Source organism: Atractosteus spatula, chromosome 7 (genome assembly GCF_055471065.1).
Source record: "Atractosteus spatula isolate fAtrSpa1 chromosome 7, fAtrSpa1.hap1, whole genome shotgun sequence".
NCBI lineage: Eukaryota > Metazoa > Chordata > Actinopteri > Semionotiformes > Lepisosteidae > Atractosteus > Atractosteus spatula.
The window spans coordinates 6,521,162-6,541,943 of NC_142712.1; the positions used below are offsets into that span (position 1 = coordinate 6,521,162).

At 50.1% G+C, this 20,782-nt stretch overlaps 1 protein-coding gene across 2 annotated transcripts; it reads right to left on the reverse strand.

The window, feature by feature from the left end:
- Positions 1-405: 405 nt before the first annotated feature.
- On the reverse strand, positions 406-19,925 carry prdm15 (PR domain containing 15). Of its 2 annotated transcripts, XM_088922389.1 has the most exons (26): positions 19,878-19,925; positions 18,790-18,836; positions 18,395-18,488; positions 16,437-16,590; positions 15,957-16,109; positions 15,578-15,680; positions 14,810-14,917; positions 14,292-14,384; positions 13,593-13,814; positions 13,233-13,401; positions 12,705-12,826; positions 11,982-12,076; positions 11,657-11,744; positions 10,992-11,159; positions 10,735-10,829; positions 10,032-10,163; positions 9,437-9,580; positions 9,103-9,266; positions 8,644-8,723; positions 7,600-7,719; positions 6,856-6,987; positions 5,846-5,929; positions 4,718-4,893; positions 4,346-4,426; positions 3,939-4,142; positions 406-2,997 (listed from the first exon to the last, which is right to left on the reverse strand). In XM_088922389.1, exons 2-26 carry the CDS (start codon positions 18,818-18,820, stop codon positions 2,479-2,481), a joined length of 3,531 nt encoding a protein of 1,176 aa, XP_088778515.1. In that variant the 5' UTR covers positions 18,821-18,836; positions 19,878-19,925; the 3' UTR covers positions 406-2,478. The 2 variants fall into 2 exon arrangements, with proteins under 2 accessions (XP_088778515.1, XP_088778516.1); XM_088922390.1 differs by lacking the exon at positions 14,292-14,384.
- Positions 19,926-20,782: the final 857 nt, after the last annotated feature.

Here is a 20,782-nt window from a genome sequence, read left to right on the forward strand (position 1 = left end):
TTCTTAGATTACTGCCTTGATAGAATCAAGTCGACAATTTCTCCTGTCTGTTCAAGGGTTTGGCCTGTAACAAGACCTAGCAAACAGCAGGATAAGCCTTAATCTCTTCAAGCAACAGTCAATGTACAAATGGGCTCTTGGCTAATTTTTGCCATTTCAATTAGAGCTTGGAGCAGGGGCTTCCAACCCTGGTCCAGACGGGGGCACTGTGTCTACAGGTCTTCAGCACTGGAAGAGGTTGGGGGCAGCTGTGGTCCCAGTAAGTCAATAATGAAATGGTTCAGGTTGTTGAGATGACTTGGAATTTAAATCCCTGGGCATGGATGAAAAAAACAAACAAAAACTCTTTCATGATAGAAGTCGCCATTGCGTTTTTTTTTAAAATAATGGAATCCATACCAAGTCTTTAAAGTATCCAAAAGCCTTTTATTGAAGGTAACTGTAATCATGTATTATTCTCAAATTAAGAGAGTGAGAAGTTTAAACCATCTAATTTATTGTTGGAACCTGCTGATCGTATTACCCCACATTCTACAAAACATTAGGTATATACGTGTTACTTCTGTGTGACATAAAATATACTAAAAACAGTTGTATTTCTGATGATTATGATTGATTTTACCCCTTCACTAAGCTATTAATGTAGGAATAAGAAACCTTTCATAATATTGCATTATAGATATTATAGATTCAAAGGAAAATATTACAGAACACAGAAAAGGGGCTGTTTTTTTTATAAACTGGTTAAACTGAATACATATTAAGGGTCTAAAAGAAAAATAAAATTCATACCAAAGTCCACTTGTAAAAAAATGTCTAAATATTCATATACATTTGAATTCTGCTTCATTGACAAGAACTCTGCTCAGTCCCATACAGCCACATTGTCATAACTATGTACTGTTCCACATTTATGGACTTCGCTATTAAAACGCGTTTCCCTCACACTTCCATCAGATCCTCCTTTAGAAAAACAGATAGCAGCTCACAATGTTTTCACATTCATTCGACAGAGTTCAGTACAATTAAAGCTGATGAAGAAATTCTATTTCCCCCCCCCCCCCAGTTAAACGGACTCTGAATTCGTGGCTAACCATACACTCGGGAGGAATTAAGGAATTGGTGGAACCTCACACAGTCTTCTTCTCTTCTTGTGAGAATATCCCGCAAAGCACAAAACGTTCACCACACCCTTCCCGGCCCTGGGGGGGGGGGGGGGCAGTTTTAAGAACAGGACGAAGCTGTGGAGGTAAAAATGATGTACAACAATTTACCCAGGCAAGGGGCACTACTGAACCCACAAATTCCTTGGTTTTGTAACAACTAGCGTATATCCTTTCTTCCTTTGCCATGCCATTAACGGTTGGATAAAGACACACTGAAATGACTTTTTGTTTTACATACAATTTCATTTGGGTACTCTCCTTGGCTCATATGTCATCCTATTGCCGAGGGTGCTAACATATAGATATGCTCCTAGCAACGACAATACAACAAAGTCTTTTTTTTTTCTAATCACCCCACATTTCCATGTGCCTCTACAGCATCTGGGATTATGCATCAGGGGAGCATGGAACAGCGTTCAGGAAAATGAAGGCAGATGGGAAAAGAAACTTACTTGTGCTACTCTACCTTTGTTACCGCATCGTTTCTGCGTGCAGATCAGCTAGGGTTGCGTGTGCTCCAAAGGGACACGTATGTCGAATATTTCATTCTAAACCATTTAGCATTTTGCGTGGGGGGGGGGGGGGGGGCTTGGGCTTCTGCACATGTAATCTACAGGAACGAGCAGTCTGAGCCACTGCCAGGCTGATCAAGCTGGGCTTCTGGAATGTAAATCTAGTATGAAAGCTAAAGAAGTGCCTTACCAAGGTCAGGCATCCTGTTTGCTGCTTTCGATAAGGTGCTTTGGAATTTCAATGACTTGTTTGAGACGCTGCCGAAGACAACGGTTCCCATCGGAACTGGGGGTTCTGAAGAGCACGATTACGGCTTGCTTCCCTATCCCATAGAGAAACATTCCCTTCACTGATCCCTCCCTCTGGATCTGCCCTGGACTGTCCTGGAGCACATAACGCCCTCGGTTTCCTTTAAAGGAAGGCATGCATGTAAAAGAACAAGACTTTACAGTTCTACAGTTTCCAGTTTAAACAGCACACTGTGCACCCAAGCTGCCCTTAAAGCGACCCACACCAGGAGTCTTCAGCTGCAGGTGACACCTCACTTATTTCTTTCCGAGCCTCGAAGGTGGAAACGGAAATCGATTTAAGTCTTGGGTAATCACAGTGTTGCAAATTGCTATTAAGTGATGGCACCTCCCCTGTGCACTGATTGTACCAGGTGATGGCACAAACGCCACCGAACGGCCTGATTTTCCTCTGGCTGGATTTGACAAGCATCTTCATCTCCAGTTTCGGTCCTCGGGCCAGGCTGGCGGCGATGGCCGGGCCACGGATCCCCCCCACCTGGTGCAAGAGGCTAGTAGCTGTACATCTGCTGCTGAGCTGGGGTCTGCGGTTGCGCCTGATCCTGGGTCTGAGGCTGCTGCTCAGCCTGTTGCTGGGGGGTGTCGGACTGTGAGGGGGCGTCCTGGGGCGCTTCAGTGGCCGGGGCGCCAGGGCTCCCCTCGGCGGGCGCGACCGACCTCCAGGCGAGCGCGGGCTGCTCCAGCGGGTGCGCGATGGGGTTGACGAAGGTGGTGAGGTTGATGAAGTGCGCCACCGACTGGCCGGAGGCCCCCGCGTCGGCGGGGAGCTCGGCGGGCCGGTTGTGCAGCATGGCGGAGCCGCTGACCGCGTCGAAGGTCACGGTGAGGATGGAGCTGTCCAAGGTGAGCGGGCGGTCGGTGGGGGCCAGGTGGCTGACCGCCACGGGCTGCAGGCTGGTGAACTGGGCCGCAGCCTGGGTCGTGATGGGCGTGACGGTGATGTTGGTCAGCCCCACCGAGCTGGAGGGAGGGGACGAGGTGGTCACGCTAGGGTCCGCCAGAACCACCACCTAAACAAGAACATTAGGGAGAATCAAGGCTGTGATAGCAGCACAAACACTGAGAACTGAAGGTATTCCTGACAGAGGGCCGGAGGAAACAGCGCGGAGCCTCAGTTTCCTAAAGACGATAGGTCACTTTTCTGATTCAGCCAGGTGGCCAGCTCTCTGGGGAGTTAGACACAGCAGCAAACAGTGGAAACGGGGATAAGATAAGAAAGCCTACAGATAAAGGAGGCCTTTTGACTAGCTTTGCTCATCCAGTTGCTTGTGCCTTAATAATTGCTTACACTTATAAAGCACTTTTCTGGACACTCCACTCAAAGCGCTTTACAGGTAATGGGGGTTCCCCTCCACCACCACCAATGTGCAGCCCCACCTGGATGATGCGACGGAAGCCATAGTGCACCAGTATACTCACCAAACACCAGCTCTCAGTGGGGAGGAGAGCAGAGTATAATGTAGCCAATTCATAGGGGATTATTAGGAGGCCATGACTGGTAAGGGCCAATGGGAAATTTGGCCAGGACGCCCGGGTTACACCCCTACTCTTTTCGAAAAACGCCCTGGGATTTTTAATGATCACAGAGAGTCAGGACCTCGGTTTTAGTCTGATCCAAAGGTTGAGAAAGGCGCCCGTTAACAGTATAGTGTCCCTGTCACTATACTGGGGCATTAGAACCCACATGGACTGCAGGGTGAGCGCCCCCTGCTGGCCCCACTAACATCTCTTCCAGCAGCAACCTTAGTTTTTCCCAGGAGGTCTCCCATCCAGGTACTGACCAGGCTCACACCTGCTGAGCTTCAGTGGGTGCCAGTTGTGAGTTGCAAAGTGATATGGCTGCTGGCCTTTAATGATTCAGGAAACTCAGCCATTTGGCTACAGTGCCTAATGTTAGCAGGGGGTTAGACAGTGGGGTCTGGCCTTGTCAGGGTCACGGAGTAAGCCTGACCTGCTGGATGCTCTGCACTGCGGAGCTGGTCTCGTCGCCCCCGGCGGCGGTGAACGTCCCTTTGCCGGTGAACTCGCCGTAGGCGGGGTCATCCGAGTCGGGCAGCTCCGCCTCCTCCACGTGCTTCACTTTCTTCTTGGGTGGCCTGGGGGGCCTGGGCGGCTTCTCCCCCGGCAGCTGCTCCTTGTCCAGAGCCAGCGGGGGCTGCGGAAGGACAAGAGGACGAGCTGGGTCAGAACAACCGGCTGGGAACAGATATGAGCATTCCTGTAGCCGGCGCAGAATCGCCCTAGCCACGCTCCCACTGAGGGATATGGATATCGTACAAGCACACTGACACATGGATCAAGAGAACAGCCAAGCTGGTGTCTGCTGCGTGCAAGGATCTCACAGCCGGCACCACTAACCTGTACAATACTGATGGTGGAGGCATCGATGGTCGTAGCATCCTGAAACTGTTCCAAATCGTCAATTCTCACGGTTACGACCTAGATTTAGAAGAGAAACAGCTCTGAGACGCCGGTTTTAAAGGGTGTGTTCAGCTGAAAAAGCCTACTTCTTTCTCCATTACGAAGGAGCAGAACCTGGCCCATCACCCACAGGGCTGTGGCAGCTGGAACGAGTTATCGAAGCAGCTTCAAGCAACGTGGCGTGGTGGGGCTGCTTGTCCCGGATTCCCAAAAGACAGGGGCCCCACGGCGAACCCGCGCCCGTGAGCCTGCAGCTTGAGGCCCCCTGCCGAGTCCTGCCTGGCTGCAGACGGTGGACCTCTGGCTCACCTCCGGGTGCTTGCGGCGCATGTGGCGGTTCATGGAGGCTCTAGTGGACACCTTGGTCCCACACAGGTGGCAGCTCTGCGCCTCCACCTTGTCGTGGGTCAGCTGGACGTGCTTCTGCAGCATGTACTCCGTCACGTACTTCTTGTCGCACACCAGGCACGACCAGGTCTTCCCCACTGCGGACCGCGACAAAGCCACAGAAAGAGTCAGGGCCAGAACCTGCCTGACCGCCCGCACGCTGTGCAGATTCTCCTCTGGCCAGTGCGATACATAAAACACCCCCCGGGTTTTACAAGTTGTGTGCAATCCATGCAATCCACATAACGATACTGCACAAAAAACGTAGCAAAACTGCAAAACTGAAGTGCTCATGTAAAAAAAACACGTCATGTCTTTAAACATAGGAAAGACAGAAAAGAAGAAAAAGAATTACGAAGTATTATTATTAATAGACACTTTAAAAGGTGAACCCCCTACACAGGCAGCAACAGTGCACGGACATAATCCAGCCTCCAACACCCTGGTGCATGAAGGCCTTTTATTCCGGTCTTCACAGCAGACGGTGGTCCTTTAGACTGAATCTACATATTCACAATCTTCTGTACACCAACATAATAATCGAATCTTTCCGCCTGTTTCTTCCTCGATTCTTACTCCATTTCAAATTGATCAATACCGTCGCACTCTCGCAATGATGTAGCAAAGTCATTAGTGTTTCTCAGTAATGAGTGTTTGACCGAAAAGACACCAAAAGCACTTGATAAAAAAAACCTGTATGCTTTATTTTTCTAAAAACATTCATGTATGAACAGAGCAACAAGATACTTTTGTTGCTCAGTATACAAACCTTACTCTGTCTCTTTTCTCTAAGGCCCTTGTATAATTGCTGTTATGTTATTCATTTCTGCATAAATGCTGTCATTTCAAACCCCTAACATTTATAAAGTTTAGGAAGCTGAGTATTATCAATAATGGCTCTCCTCCTTAATGAGGTACAGTATTGATATTCCTGACACTAAGTGTTGGTAGGGTGTAGCTGAGACAAGTTTTTAGCAGAAGATTATTATTTAGCTTTTTGGGAGATTTCCACTCAAAGACATCCAATGAAATGTCATGCAAGTAACATACCAGTGTGGATCAGCTTGTGTGTTTCCATGGTGTTTCTCTCACTAAATGTCTTGCCACACAGCTCGCACATAAAGTCCTTTACTCCTGCAAAGAGGGAGAATACTTTCATTATTATTTTCACATTTGACACATCTGACACACAGCACTACCATGGCCAAGGAATGGAACCTTTTTAGTCTCCAACAGTCAAGACTACGAGGGTACATGAAACCTGTTTTTCCAAATCCTCAAAGGACTTGACAGTGTCAGCCTAGAGTGCGTCTACAGAACAAACAGTGAAACACAGGGCACAGGTGGAAACTACATGGAAGTACATTTCAAACAGAACAGGAGGCACTCCATCATCCTAAAGGTGGCAGAAGTATGGAACAAGCTATCCACCATGCTGCTCAAGCTGCAACCTTGACTTCTTTCAGGAAGCAGCTGGAGGAGATTCTGATGGCCTCCTCTCATCTGCAACCATTCTTATGCTTTACAAGCAGCCTGTGATGGAAACAAGGAGCTGGAAAGGAAACAAGTGATTGGAAGGCTTGTGAAAGCGGAAGAGTGTTCCAATGGTTATGCTAAACAATTTTGTAAGGTCCTATAATGTCAGCTGTTGGGAGACTACTATGGCCTGCTGTGTTACTGGAAGACTAGATCGCAGGCTTTCCAAGCACAGGGAATTCTCCAGGAATATGGAGCACCGCTGATATCTACTTGCGAGAAGAAGCAGGCGACTGTCTCGCAGGCTGGGCCTGGCTCACAAACACATAAGATCATCACAGGACCCTCTCGTGACACACTCTATCACAGAAGTCAGAGGCCCTTCAATGCCTCCTTCAGAAACAGCTGACGTTCACAGGAGGTCCTGGTCCTTACAATGCATGTCAAGAACACGACTTCGTGCTTTAAAAATCATTCAGACAGCCTCGCTCTTGCACAAAGCCACTGTCCCTGCAGAGCTGGAGTCTGTAGCTGCGCTGGGGGTGTGAGACAGTGTGTATCAGCTGGCTCAGGTTTAGGCTCACCAGTGTGTCGTTTGTAGTGTTTCAGCATGTTGACCTTCTGTGCAAACTTGCGGTTGCACTCCTTGCACTCGTACTCCTTTATGCCCTTGTGCAGCTTCATGTGATGACGCAGGGCATGCTTGGTCTTCATTCCTAGCCACAGGAACAGGGAGAGAGCTGCAGGCTGAAGTCTTAAGGCAACACCACCCTGGCAGGTTTCCTCTCAAGCTCTCATGTGCTGTGGCACTGAAAGAATCTCAAAGTGATCTGGATATGAAGGAACCTATGCCTGTCAGGAGTTAACAATTAAGCCCTCAAGAACTGTTATACTGTTTTGTACACTCCCAGCTGGCATACATGTCTCCAAGGTCTGTTGTGTGGAGGTGGAACCCATGCATCCTACACTTGACTCAGCAACATGAAAGGGAACAGGGGTCTTAGCTAATTAGGGGTCTTGGTTAATTAACCAAGGCTGGCCTGACTGCCTAACCTTCTGATCTTGTCTACACCATATATGGTAACAAGCTGTAACTGACCATTCATAAAAATGCCTGTTTCTGTATGGGAAATTTTGCCCATCTTCAAGCATAAAAGCCTGCTGCTGTCCTCAGAAAAGTGAGAGAGAGACGAGGTAAACCTGTTAGCTTCATCTGTCCTCCTCTCATGACCTGCAGCAGCACTGAGAGTTTCTCTGCAGTTGCTGCTCAGTCCTCCTCATCGCGCTGTGTGGCGTGGGGCAGCAGAAGGGTTTGGAAGGGGCAGTACCTTTGCCGCACTCAGCACACAGGTAGTCCCGGATGTTGTCGTGGACCCTCAGGTGCTCCTTCAGCATGTCCTTCCTGGCAAACGACTTCCCGCACTGATCACAGCTGTGACTCTTCACTCCTGCGGGGAGACAGACGGGGAGCAAGGGTGAGGCTCAGGGCTGCTGCAGGGCCGGGCAGAGCACTTTAAACCCGAGTGTGGCGGCAAAACACTTCACCACAAAGCTTCAGCAGAAGAGTCTATGAGATTATCTTTGTAGCAGAGTCACAATGCTTTACTTTCGGGTCCTCAGACACATCAGACAGGATGCAGCTCTTTCATCCAGATGCTACACGAACATGTAATCACAGGAGCGATTTCTGCTTTGTCTCTTGTACTGTAATGTCGGCAAGTCACAGTGCAGTTAATCAAAGATTCAAAATGCGTATATTTCATAAGAAAATGGCCCCGCTGTTTTGGGGACAATAACAGCCACACCAAAATCATATTCCAAGCAGTTTTTATACCTCAGAACATCCCCCTAAATTACTATCAATTAAGTGTTTAAGAGAGAGAGGGGGGAGAGACTCCTGCATATGTATTTATAGCTAATATCAGAATCACCTTACTAATATGTAATATAATGTGATTTTTGAGAGATTGGTCTCGCCTTCTGTAATGCCACACTGTCACTCTTGTGAATTCTCCACACAACGGGTGTGTCTCACGTCTTCAGCATGCACAGAGCTTAACCATGTTTAGAAAGTTCCTCTTCACAAGCACAGGATAATTTTTTAGCAGTATTTAACATTTCGATGCAGCTTTTCGATCTTTCCCAACCGAAAGGAAACCACAAATCTCTTTTCACTTGGATGAGCTAAGGTCTCAGACCTACAGGGGATACAAGCTAAGGAGATCAGCAACACAGGACAGTTCTTTCGTTCCATAGTTAATTCAAACAGTGATTCACAAGCAGCTGTCATCGGTCCAGTACATTGCGGACTGGAGCCCTGTGTGCGATCACACAAACTACCACGCTACCACCACCCACCACCGACAGCCCACCTGTGTGGATGATCTTGTGTCTTTCCAGGTTGCCAACGCTGTTAAAAATCCGTCCGCAGATCTCGCATGGATGGATGTACCTGAAAGGGCAAGACGACGAAGCTCAGCTGAGATTCGCTTTTGCTTCTTTGATCATCAGGCACCGATGATGACCCTGAGGGCTTCCGTAAATCCAAATCATTATGAAGGTAGCCGTGGGTGTGATACACTGGGATGCTCAGATCCATAAAGCATACAGAGGATCCCGATGACTTCAGACTAAGGCTGCTTCAATAACAACAATGAACAGCAGTCTAAGGCTTCTCACACTACTTCAGGTGGTGAAGACCAGGATAAGAGTTCGGGAGACTGGGAGAAGCAAACCATTCACACATGCCGACAGTCTTATAAAAGCAGCCCCCACACACACCCACTGACTGAAACCAGGCATGACGTCTGGCCTCCCTCTGCCCCCCTCACCGCTGCACCGCTGGGTCGGGCAGCTGCTCGCGATGGATGACGAGATGCGCGTTGTAGGTGGCCTTGAGGGCGAAGCGGCGGTTGCAGATGATGCAGCCGTAGCCCCTCTCCTTGTGCAGGTCCATGATGTGCCGCAGGTAGTCCCTGCCCTTTGCAAAGGTCACCTAGGGACGCAGGAGACAAGACGCACGTCACGCCATCTCTCACCGGGATGGGACCGCAGGCCGCTTGTTTTATTCCCCTCTTACAGGACGTGGCCTTTCCTTAGTGGGGTCTGCAGAGGACACGCTGGTCCCGGGATCCCCCTTTTCTGATATCTGGGGGTTCGGCTCACCTGACACTTCTTGCAGCTGTACTTGTGGAGGTCGGGGTCGTCCTCCACTTCCTCCTCGTCCGAGTTGCCGTCGCTGTCGTCCACCGAGATGCCGATCTTCCTGATGAACTGCTCCCTCTGCTGCTCGTCCATCAGGGCGATGTCCTGCAGGAGGGAGGGAGGGAGGGAGGGAGGGAAGGGCGGGTCACGCCAACACCACCAGGGTCCCACACAGCCTGTTCCCCCCCCCCACCCCCAGGAACAACGCGAGACACTTCCAGCTGCAAGCGCTCCTGCATGTTCATCCGGCTCTTCACTGAAGCTCTTCCACACTATCTTAACACCACAGAGAGGCCTACAAATGCAGACGTCTGAAGAAAGATACTGCCACTCTTGTTAAAAATACTAATAAAAAACAGGAAACACAAAATTCCCACCCCCTGAGGCAAAGCTGCGGTACAACAACTCAAGGAATCCATGAAAGACGATTATTGGTTCAGACAGGGTTCCCTCATGCCTTTGTAGGGGAGAATCAAGCTCCTGAAAACTGGCGTTGAGCTCTGCAAGTCGCTGCACGAGATGCGAGTCTCACAGAAAGCCTCTCCTGGGCTCCTACCTTGAAGTGCACGTGAATGTGGTCCCGGAGGACATCGACGCGGAAGAACTTGCGGCCGCAGATCTCACAGGTGTACTTCTTATCGCCGTGGGTCAGCAGGTGCTTGTTCATGTTGCTCCTGCAGGAGAAGACCTGGCAGCCACAGCGGCAGAGCAGAGTGGGTCATGACACGGCAAGGCGCGGCTGCAGCCTGCTACAAGCCCCCGGTGGACTTGTACGCGCGTGCGGCGCCAGTAAAGAGGACAATCAATTGAAAAGCGTGGAATCAGGCTGCAAACAATTTTCCAGCAATCTTCTTCTTTAGGTGAACAAAGCTAAGAAAGTGTTGACCCCGACTCCAACTCATGGGTAGCAATACCGCAGAAAAAGAGGTGACTTCAAGCACTGTTCAGCGCTGCTCTGCTGCAACAGCTATGCGTGTTCCTCTCTCTGAGTAATGTTGCCACCTAGTGGACTGAAATAAAAAATGTACCCCAACTATATCGCCAGCTGCGGAAGCGAGCAAAATCAATGGGAAATAATGCAATTTAAAAAAGGGGGGGTTAAGGGAAAGGACATCAGAAGGTTTTGCAGTCTATCTAGATTTGGTAATTTTGTCTGCACTCGTCAGTCACACTACAGAGCACCAAAAACAAAATGTACGGCACTGCAAAGTGTGGACGCCGTGCCGTGCCGAGCCGAAGCTAGCAATGCGTTGGCCCACCTTTCCGCAGATGGGACACGCCGAGGGCTCCTTCCTGTACTTCGTGCCCTCCTCACCGTTCGCTTCCAGCTCCTCCCGCTTCATGTGTTTGGGACCTGGAGAGGAGTCGCAGAGACGGCTGTGAACATCTGCAGTAAACCTCCCGCCAGCCCTGCCCGTACCCCAGCGACAGTGGGGCACCTGCGGCTAGAGAGCTACCCCGCATCCCTGCAGGCACGGATCTGCCCCCAGCCTCCCCGAGGCCTCTCCCGGCTCACCCACGATGTGCCTCCTCTGATGGTCCTGCATGACGTCTTTCCTGTAGAACATCTTGTTGCAGATCTCGCAGGCGTACAGCTTCTCGCCGTGCTTCTTCTTGTGCTTGGACAGGTTGCTGTTGGTGGAGAAGAAGCGGGAGCAGATCTCACACTGGAAGGTCTTGTCGTCTGGGGGGAGAGGAGCCGGGCAGCCGGGGGGTGACCATCCTGAGCTGAGCCAACCCCACGCCTTCACGAGCAAAACACTTCCCTTTTCAGTGCCAAAGGGTCACACCGGTCACTCCTAAACCCCTGCATCTCTGAAAGATGTTATCGCTCTGTGCATTTTGCACCAAAATCTTGTTCTTATCAGCTACTCAAAGGTGTCCCTCCTTTATAGGAAACAAAAAAAACGTCTTTCTACTACTGACAACTGTGATAGTTCTACAGAACCCTCTAGTGTCGGGTCTGGCACCAGTTTCTTGACGCATTGCCAAGAAACAGTCAGGGTCTACTATGGAAAGGAACACAGTGATGATGCAGGAAAAGACACACAGGAAACAGTACAAATGCAATATTTGTACAACTGCATGATACATAATAATGTAACAGATACATCCAGAAATGTCCCAAGGAAAAAAAAAGGGGGGAAATAGAAAAATGCAAACTTTCACAGATTCCTACACCTGTTCTGCAGTTGTGGAACTTCAAGGCATTCTCCACTCTGAAGGCCTTCTCACAGGTGGCACACTTGTACCTGTACTCCAGGTCCGCCTGGGGGCGAGAGTTCACAACAAAACAGACCGTTGTGTGAAAACCAGAAAGGCACAGTGAGCAAACAACAAGGTCTAGGTCTCTCATCTCGTGCGGATCACATCGCCGCAGAAGTGGGGCTCAAATTCCCGAGGGGAGGATATCTGATAGTCTTCCCGGGATGTTTGTGTGCGCAAGGTTGTTATTAATAAAAAGAGGCAGTGGCTCGGAGGCGACCTTCTCCGGTGGCAGTCCTACCTCGTTCTTGCTGTGTTTGTAGGAGATGTGCTGCTTCAGGCTCTCTTTCCGGCTGAACATCTTGTCGCATTCGTCACATTTGAAAAGTTTGTCGCCTTGCAGGAAGGGAAAGAAAAGAAAACACCGGCCAGTCCACATCAGTATCCGGGTTAAACCCGTGTCCAGGACAAGCGACACGTAATACTCAAAAACGCAAACAGCTGGATGATGAATCGCAAATCACAAAAGTTCATCACAAAAGCTCTACATGGCTGTTGGCTGTATTAGGTACCCAGTTTAGGTAACAAATCCTTTTCAATACACAGTCAATAACCTACAGAGTAATTTAGTTCCAAGAAAAACGTGCAACTGTAACACCAATAACATGATGTATCAGACAATAATACATCCTCCATTTACCTGTTCAAATCTTCAAAGCTCAGAGAAAGCACTCTACGGTGCCTACACACTGGGGCTTTTCCCTCCACTGGTTCCAAGTAGCTCCACGGATGCATATCAAAACACTGGTTCTTACCTAAGGCTGTATTTACCATACTCTCCCCCAGTCTGTCTCCAGTCCCTTGTCACTTCCTGTAACCCCTCCTGACCTCTCCGTTCCCCAGCCTGTTCATTCTGTTCCCTGGCTCCACATATAATTACAAAATATTTGAGTCGCAGTCGGGCATAAAAGAGTCTGAAGGAAGTGGCAGTGAGGAGGAGGCAGGGTGGAGTAGGCCGCGTTACCGTGGGAACGAATGTGCCGGTTGAGGTTGCTGCTGTTCTGGAAGACCTTGTTGCATAGGCTGCACTGATAGACTCGCTTGTGGTCCCCTCCTTGCCTCATGAATCTCTTCCGGATGCCAGGCCTGCGTCAGGAGAAGAGAGACTCGGTGATTGCCTCTCGCAGGCGAGTTCCTACTATCCTGTACAAGGCAGAACTGGGACGCGTGGTAAATAGGAGTTTTTATTCAGGCTTTTCTGTTTATCAAAAGGAGCGCTACGAAGGCAAACACTTTCATGGCTTGCGCCAATGCAGCCCGGATGAGCCGAAAGCCCCTCGCGTGTGGATGAGACTGATCAGACTGCGAGATACCACCGCAGGGATAGACTACCGCTGGACCAAGTGATGTCACTTCCTGCGTTGTGTCTGGATTTCCTGACGCTGCAGCAGTGTGGCGGGGTGTGGAAGACAGGGGAATTCTCTCTCTCGCCCAGGACGACCTGTCTCATTGACCCGGAAGGCCGCGGCTCGGAGGCTTCGGGAGCTCTTACTTCCCAGTGGGCAGCAGGGTGCGGGTCATCCTCTGCAGCTTGCCGGGCACGCCGTCCTCGCCAATCACGATGTCCGGAGCCTGGAGGAGCGCCAGCCCGACGTCCGGAGGCATGGCACTGAGGACCTGCTCGATGGGGACGGCCGGCGGGACCGCTGCAAGGCCGCAGGCTTTGAAAACAGACAGAGCAACACCTCTTACACCTCTGAAAGGTCAAGGCGCGATTAAATGATAGAGATGACAAAACATAAAGGAGCTCTGCTATTGCCCAGGATTAAGAAAAGAATAAAAATTCCATTTTTTTTTTCCTGAAGCCGACTTGCAGTCACGCATAACAACGTCACAAAATTCACCCACTGACCTCTGCTCACGTTCGCCTGCGACTGGAGCGGCGTGGGGCCTATTTTGGGCATTTTGGGCTTCCGTACGCGTGCTTGCTTTTTCCTGGGGTCCGAAGGGGCGGGGGTGACCTCGGGGAGCAGCAGGGGGTCGGGTGGCGCCCCTTTCTCTTCCTGCTGGACAGTGGGGTCCCCCGAGGGCTGGGGCACCACTTTGACCTCCTGCAGGTGACTCAGCAGATGCTCTGAAGCCAAGAGAAGAACAAAACGGGAAAAAAAAAATGGAGCAGTAGGCCGGAGCCGATTTCTGCCTTGAAGCTTGGTTCACTGATAAGAGCCCAAATGAAAAGGTCTTCACCGCTGCATAGATGTCTCAAAGCAGTCCCTACTGACATTTCTGCACATTTTAATACACAATGACTATTTATTTGTTGAATTTAACAGATTGAAAAAGAAATAAAACAGTGAAAGTGGCATGTGCAAACGTTTGGGCACCCTTAACTTCTTTGCCCTTAGGCACTCAGTGAAACATGCAGTTTGACCAGGGGAGCCGCCCAAGAATTCTGCATACACCTGTATGTAGAACCATGTGCTTTGAGAATACCTGCGAGGTAGTAATTGCAGTAAAAAGTGCAGTGATTTCTGACTGGTGAATTGACTGGGATAAAGATAATGTTCTTTTCTGGGGATGGGCCTTTGAACTGTTCTGGAGAGCCCTTCACCTGTGAGAAGATGCGGCTCCAGGAACACAGCCGAGCACAGCTTGCAGGTCCACTGGTTACACTCCAGCTGCTGTGCGGAGCCGCCCTGGGCAGCTGAGGAAACGAACAGAGCATCAGGCATGAGCATGTCACTGCGCTGCAGGACACGTCTCCTTGCCCCAGCGAATCAGCCCCGCAGACGAAACACGTTCTGTCCAACAGCTTCAGACACTCGGTAAAGCAAGCTCTGCAGTCAAGTCAAAACGTGTACTTGCTGAAAATTAAAAACACAGGGCAGCTGTCTGTGCAAACCCGCGTTAATTACAATTTCGACGACCACACATTTGTTAAGAAAGTCACAGGAGGAGAAGGTGATGGAGAGAGGAAGTTTTACTGCCTTTAATAATAAAATGATCCAAAAAGCTGTCATTTAACTGATCTGCCAAAAATACAGCTCATCGTCTTTGCTCCCAATAGCTGCTGCCTCTCCGACAGCAGCTGAGAGAAGACGCCTGTGCCTCCCCTCCCCACTGCCTCACCTGTGTCTGGGGAGACTTGGAGGTCGGTCTCTCCGCAGGGTGGGGACGCTGTGGCCCCACTCTTCACCACGCTACCCCCAGCCAGCCTCGCGGGTGAAGTTGCAACATCTGGAGGAAAATTATAGGGCAGGTGAGGTGGGGGACACTCTGTTTTTAATAAAAACGGATCAAAGCAGTGGACACTGCTATCTACAGTACGTTCATGTTTTGTTCCATGTATGTAACGCAAGAGGCATGGAGGCAAAGGGTTAGCAGTGCTGCCTCCCAGCACTGGGGCCCTGGCTTCAATTCCTGCGGTGCTGTCTGCGTGGAGTTTGCATGTTCTCCTCGTGTCTGCGTGCGTTTCTTCTGGGTGCTACCGTTTCCTCCTACAGTCCAAAGACATACCGGTAGGATAATTGGTTTCTGGGATTATGTGTGCGTGTCTATGTCTGCCCTGTCCATGGTGTCCCGTCCAGGGTGCACCCTGCCTTGTGCCCGTTGCTTGCTGGGATAGACTCCAGCTCCCCTGTGACCCTGAATTGTGGACAGAAAATGGATGGACATATTGAATGTCCAGTGATGCCCCCGTGCTGAACTTCATGGACCTCTTGAACCCTCGTGAAATAAACATCAGTGACAAAACACAGCTGCACAGCGCCCACTTCCCTGAGCGGGAGGGCGTGAAAACAAAGCCACGAATTTCCAAACCGCACACAGCGTTGAGCTGCCAGGCGGTGAATACCGGGAGTTCACGCCCGTTCCCACACAGCTGTGTTGCGCAGGTACCTGTGGCAGATGATATGATCAGCGGCTTCAGGACCGGCTTCTCCATCTTCTTGGCATAGAAGGCCCCATACCACACCCTCAGCTCTGATCCAGGCTGAACATCCTGCCAGGGGAAACAAGGCCAGGCAACAGGTCAGGCTTTCCTGTCCCTCCTGGAGCAGAAGGGGCTGCTTTTTTTCCTTAAGGAAAAGGGTGTTTTAAGTCAAAACCTCTAACCGACGTGCAGAGGATCTGGGTCCACTGCAGTCAAACTCAGCTGTCACCTGCTATGTTACTGTACACGCACATCAGATGAACCACGGTGCACCCCCTTCCTCTCAAGTGAGACCGCGGCTGGGACACTTCCCTGCGAGCCCTCGGCCTGGACGGGACGCCGTACCTGGGAGGTGTTGAAGTAGACCTCATCGTCCTGCTGGTAAGCGTTCAGGTTCTGCTGCTTGTAGTCGGAGGCGGGCCGGACCAGCATCATCCAGTTACAGTCGTCCTCGTTGGCGGTGTCGAAGCAGGCCACCGCGCCGTCCTTTTGGAAGACCTGCCGGCGCACAGCGATTAGGAGGAGAAGGGGGCGGGACGTGGAGCCCAGCGGGGGGCTCAAACAGCCTCCGGGCCATTTCTCCTTTCCTCCCAGAAACACGCCCAAAACAACAGGAAACAAGATGGGGTGCGCACACAGCACAGGGCACTACGAAAAATGTTGGAAGTCCAGGTAGAAATAATCTAATACAGGAGCTTAAAATACAAAACGGACATAGCGGGGAACACAAGTCCAGAGCAGCAGTCGCACTTAAATCTGCCAGAGACGCTCCCACCGAGCACGCTGCTGTCTTTCGAAGGTGAAGTGCAGATGCCGCAGACCCACCTTGAGAGGGAACGGCACGTCCTTGGCCAGCTGGGCCACTCTCTTGGCCTCGAAGGGCCCAAACCGCGTCCTCTTCACCAGCAGCTGCAGCGCGAACACCCCCTCCTGCCCTTCACTGGCCTGCCTGATCTCCAGACTGTCCGGCAGGGAGGACCTGGGGCCGCAGGGAACAGAGCAAGTCGTTCTGGGCCCCGCAGAAACGGAACCAAAGGCTTCCTCAGGACACTGAGCTTTGATGTGGTATAAGTCGTTGATAAAGACCAGCCATTTGGTTTCAGATAGCTGAGTTTATAATACCCCTTTGTGCACAGGGTGACAGTGACATCACACATTGTCTAAACCGCACACAAGTGACGGCCTGTGCCAATCTGAACACCAGCTTTCCGGTTTTCGGTTAACCCGGACGTTTTAAAATTGCTCTGCTGTCTGCCGGTTCTGACTTGAGAAAAAAAAAAAGAACTTGAAGAAAATACAACATGAGCGTCTACGCTCATCCTTCATGAAATGTCTATAAACGCGACGGGCCTGGTTCACAAGAGAGGAAAGAGAGGAGCGGTTCTTCTGAAAGAACGCAGAGCGTGTGCGCACACAACAAGGCCCACACTTCGTCTGGAGCTGCCTGTGAGGAACGGCGCCAGGTGTCGGGTCTAATTAGAAGCAGACAGGAAGATGCAGTGCAGCGCCCTGCAGTTTACAAATCAGAGGAGCAGGAGGGAGGTTGAAAGAGAGGGAAGGCCAGAGTCCCACAGCAAGAAAGCAGGGGAACAGCACGGCCCTGGAGGACATGAAGAAGCAGCGGGTTATTTTCAACTGGCGCTGTCCCTCAGGAGGTCCTCCTGCGATCTCTGTCGGAAAGCCATCAGGCCACACACGGTACGTTTCACATATCAATAGTTCGGGAGCACGGCAGCGACTGCAGGGAAAAACAATTTGCTACCAACGGTAGCAAAGGTAAAATTTTTAATGAGCAAAACCATCCTCGTGTCGCGTTAAGCTGTGCTGACGAGAGTGATTCCCCGAAGGGAGTATTTACCCCGATTCATAACGAAGTTAAAACGACACTGTCTCACTCCCCCAGGCGGGTGCAAGTCTCTCAGCCCCGTGCTCATCCTACGCTCTTGAACAGTGTGCATGAAGAAGTGAATGAACCCGTCTCTCTGTGTTCGTTTATTGGCTTGAATGCATGTTCTACCCTAAGATACAAGTGATGCTGATCACATGCCTGAACCTCAATACAACAGCAAAAACAAAAGAGAGGTTGATAATGTCTCTCCCCCTCATGTGACGCCAGCAGTTACAGCCACGATGTTGTGGCACAAACAGGTCACAAGAGTCTCTGAAGGTGGTGAGAGGAATCCATCCATCCATTTTCTTACAACTCTTTCCAACTCAGGATTGCGCGGGAGCCGGATCCTATCCAAATAAGCACTGGGATTAAGGCAGGATACACCCTGGATGGGATGCAAGTCCATCACAGGGCAGACAAACACACTTTTTCCCAGCAGGCAATTAACCTATAGTATTTCTTTAGACCCCTACTCTTTTCAAGAAACGCCCTGGGATTTTTTATGACCACAGAGAGTCAGGTCCTCGGCTTTATGTCTCATCCGAAGGACGGTGCCTGTTTAACCGTATGGTGTCCCCGTCACTGTACTGGGGCATAAGCACCCACACAGCCTGCAGGGTGAGCGCCCCCTACTGGCCCCACTGAAACCTCTTCCAACAGCAGCCTTAGCTTTCCCAGGAGGTCTCCCATCCAGGTATTGACCAGGCTGAGCTCCAGTGATGTAGAGTGATATAGCTGCAGTACTCTCAGGACAGTGTGAGAGAGGGTCAGGGCTGGGCAGTACCCTCAGGAGCACAGCGAGACAGAGGGTCGGTACTGGCCAGTACCCTCAGGAGCACAGCGAGAGAGAGGGTCGGTACTGGCCAGTACCCTCAGGAGCAATTCTACTCACCTGGCTCGGCTCAAGACAAAGGAGTCCCTGACGGTCACCACAGGGCCCAGCTCAGGACACTCCGAGTCGTGGTACTGTCCGCAGTCATCGCACCCTGACAGAGGCCGGGGAAAGCAACAGGATTCTAGCGACTGCTTTCAACTCAAAGGACAGACAGTACAGCCCGCAGGCGAACAGCAGGGTGTCTGACAAGCCAAGGCCGAGATGACATTAGCCAGAAGTCCGAAGAAAGAAGTCGGAAAAGCCGAAGCATAGAGAGAAAGAAAACGAGGCTGGAAAGAATGTTTTAAAATCACCAAGGAGTACCCAGTAAAATAAAGATAAAACACAGTTCTTCTAAGCTTGCTGGGTTAGCTGTGCGCACGGACAAAAGTATTTATTTTTTCAGTACTTACAGACATACTCCTCTGGCGGCTCCTCTGCCATTCTGCAGACCTGCAAACTAAGCGAAAAGACATCATCTAGCCAATGCAAAACTACAGGGATGGAAATCACCCCCCCAGCTGTGTAGCAATTTGAGCCATTCCAGGTTTGATACTTGCAGGCTCCTACATTTAAGCAGGACACCAGCTACTGGGAAGATCGAGCTTGCTACTTCATTCTGAGTACATCTGCACAGACAGATATGAGGCGATAAAGTGACATTAAAAAAACTATTAACTTATATAACTAATATAACTATTCTGTGGTTTTGCATCAGCTGGGGGAAATTGCTTATGCCTAATGCTCTTTGTAAGTCATGTCGCACGTCTACAACACAGGAACTCCTTACCATATGCCTTTGTATTCTACCAGTTTAATTGCATAAGGAGTACAACGGGCAGTCAGTAATTCCTTATTAAAATTATTGAATTGTTGATGCAACAGACTGGCACAGCTTTGCAGCTGTTCGCTTTGAAAACATTAAAAGGTTAAAAGACCCTAAAATTGTTCAGGGACAAAAAAAAAAACAAAAACAAAAAACTTGGCTTTGATACACCAATGGATGAAAAAAAAAACAGGAGCTAGAAAAGATGCTCTGTCCTAAAACGTGTGGACCGTGGAAGCGAACTGCACCGTGCAAATCTTGCGCTGCAGCGCGGGGTCAGTCTGACACGACGGTGCCAATTCACTGGAAAGCTCGGAGGGACGGTGCCTCCTATGAACATGCAAACACGCCGCATGTACACAAATAACAGGATCCGACCGAGACGGGATCCGGGATTTCACCGGATTCCACAACTCCAGCCGGGTTTTAACTCTGATCTCAGCACGCCCGCTCTCCAGCTCGGCAGAGCCAATGTGACAAAGAACAGTCGGCATGGCGGATGGAATGGAGACGAAAATCGCATCGGGAGCTAGCGCGCACGAATGTCAAATACGGCCAAGGCGGTCCCATCTGGGCAGTTAATTCATACCGCCGGCGCACTACAAACATCGTCCGCCACGGACTAGCCTAAATATCCCACGCGAAAACAACGCAAGTCTGCAATACAGCTATTACCTGCTCGCCAAACGACCACAATTTACCCGAATCCTGACTCCGGGTTCCAATCCGCTCCAGAAACCGCGCAGGACCGGAAACAAGCTAGTTGAAGGGTGTTATGGGAATCGTAGTCTTTTTTTTCATGTTCCCTTTTTCTTGCAACTGCGTTGTACTAGAACTGTATATTAGCGTTTAGGGTTATTACCAACACAAAATACCAGCACAGGCTTTTAACAAGAGAACAGGTTGATGCGGACTGGTTCGTACTACCAGCTAAGATTCGAAAAACTGTCATGAAACATTAGACAGGAGAGGTGCTGCAGTTATTATTGCATAATATTGGGGACATGGAAAGAGATACACAATACAATCTTATAGTAGCCTTGCAAATGTCGATTTGTTATGTAGAAAACTGGAAAGAGAGGTAGATAATGCACCTCTGACCTCTTAAGTCAGAAAGGAACACACTTAAGAGTGAGAAATGTGATCTTTTGGCGTTTCCTGTGTCCTTACTGCACTTGTCCTGCAATAGAAGAGACAGCACTGCCTTGTTTTCCTTCTAGAAGGGCAAACGGGGCTGTATTGTCCTGTGCCCTAACACTGTGAACCAAACACGCTTTAATTATTTCAAAATGCCTGTAAAGAAACTCCATGGCACGAAGCGAAGCCATCTTGTCTGCATTGTTGGATTGACTGAATTCCCTCCGATCCCCTTACACACCTTTGATGGGAAGAACACAACAGGCAGCTGCTCGATATCCCAGGACAAGGCGCAACATTCCTGAAAGCCATCCTAGAGGTGCCACATATCAAAACACATGCAGCGCTCACACCACTGGAGACAATGGAAATAAACAAAAAAGGGTGCTTTCAAGATGAGGATATTTTCAGACTGTCCAGTACATTTCAGATAACTGAAAAGA

Excerpts from the sequence above, each read along its gene's own strand:
- prdm15 (XM_088922389.1), bottom strand. The coding sequence starts at position 18,820 with ATGGCAGAGGAGCCGCCAGAGGAGTATGTCT. Across the intron at positions 16,591-18,394 it reads TTTGTCTTGAGCCGAGCCAG|GTCCTCCCTGCCGGACAGTC; the intron begins GTGAGTAGAATT and ends CTGCGGCCCCAG. Across the intron at positions 12,827-13,232 it reads ACCCTGCTGCCCACTGGGAA|GCCTGGCATCCGGAAGAGAT; the intron begins GTAAGAGCTCCC and ends CTCCTGACGCAG.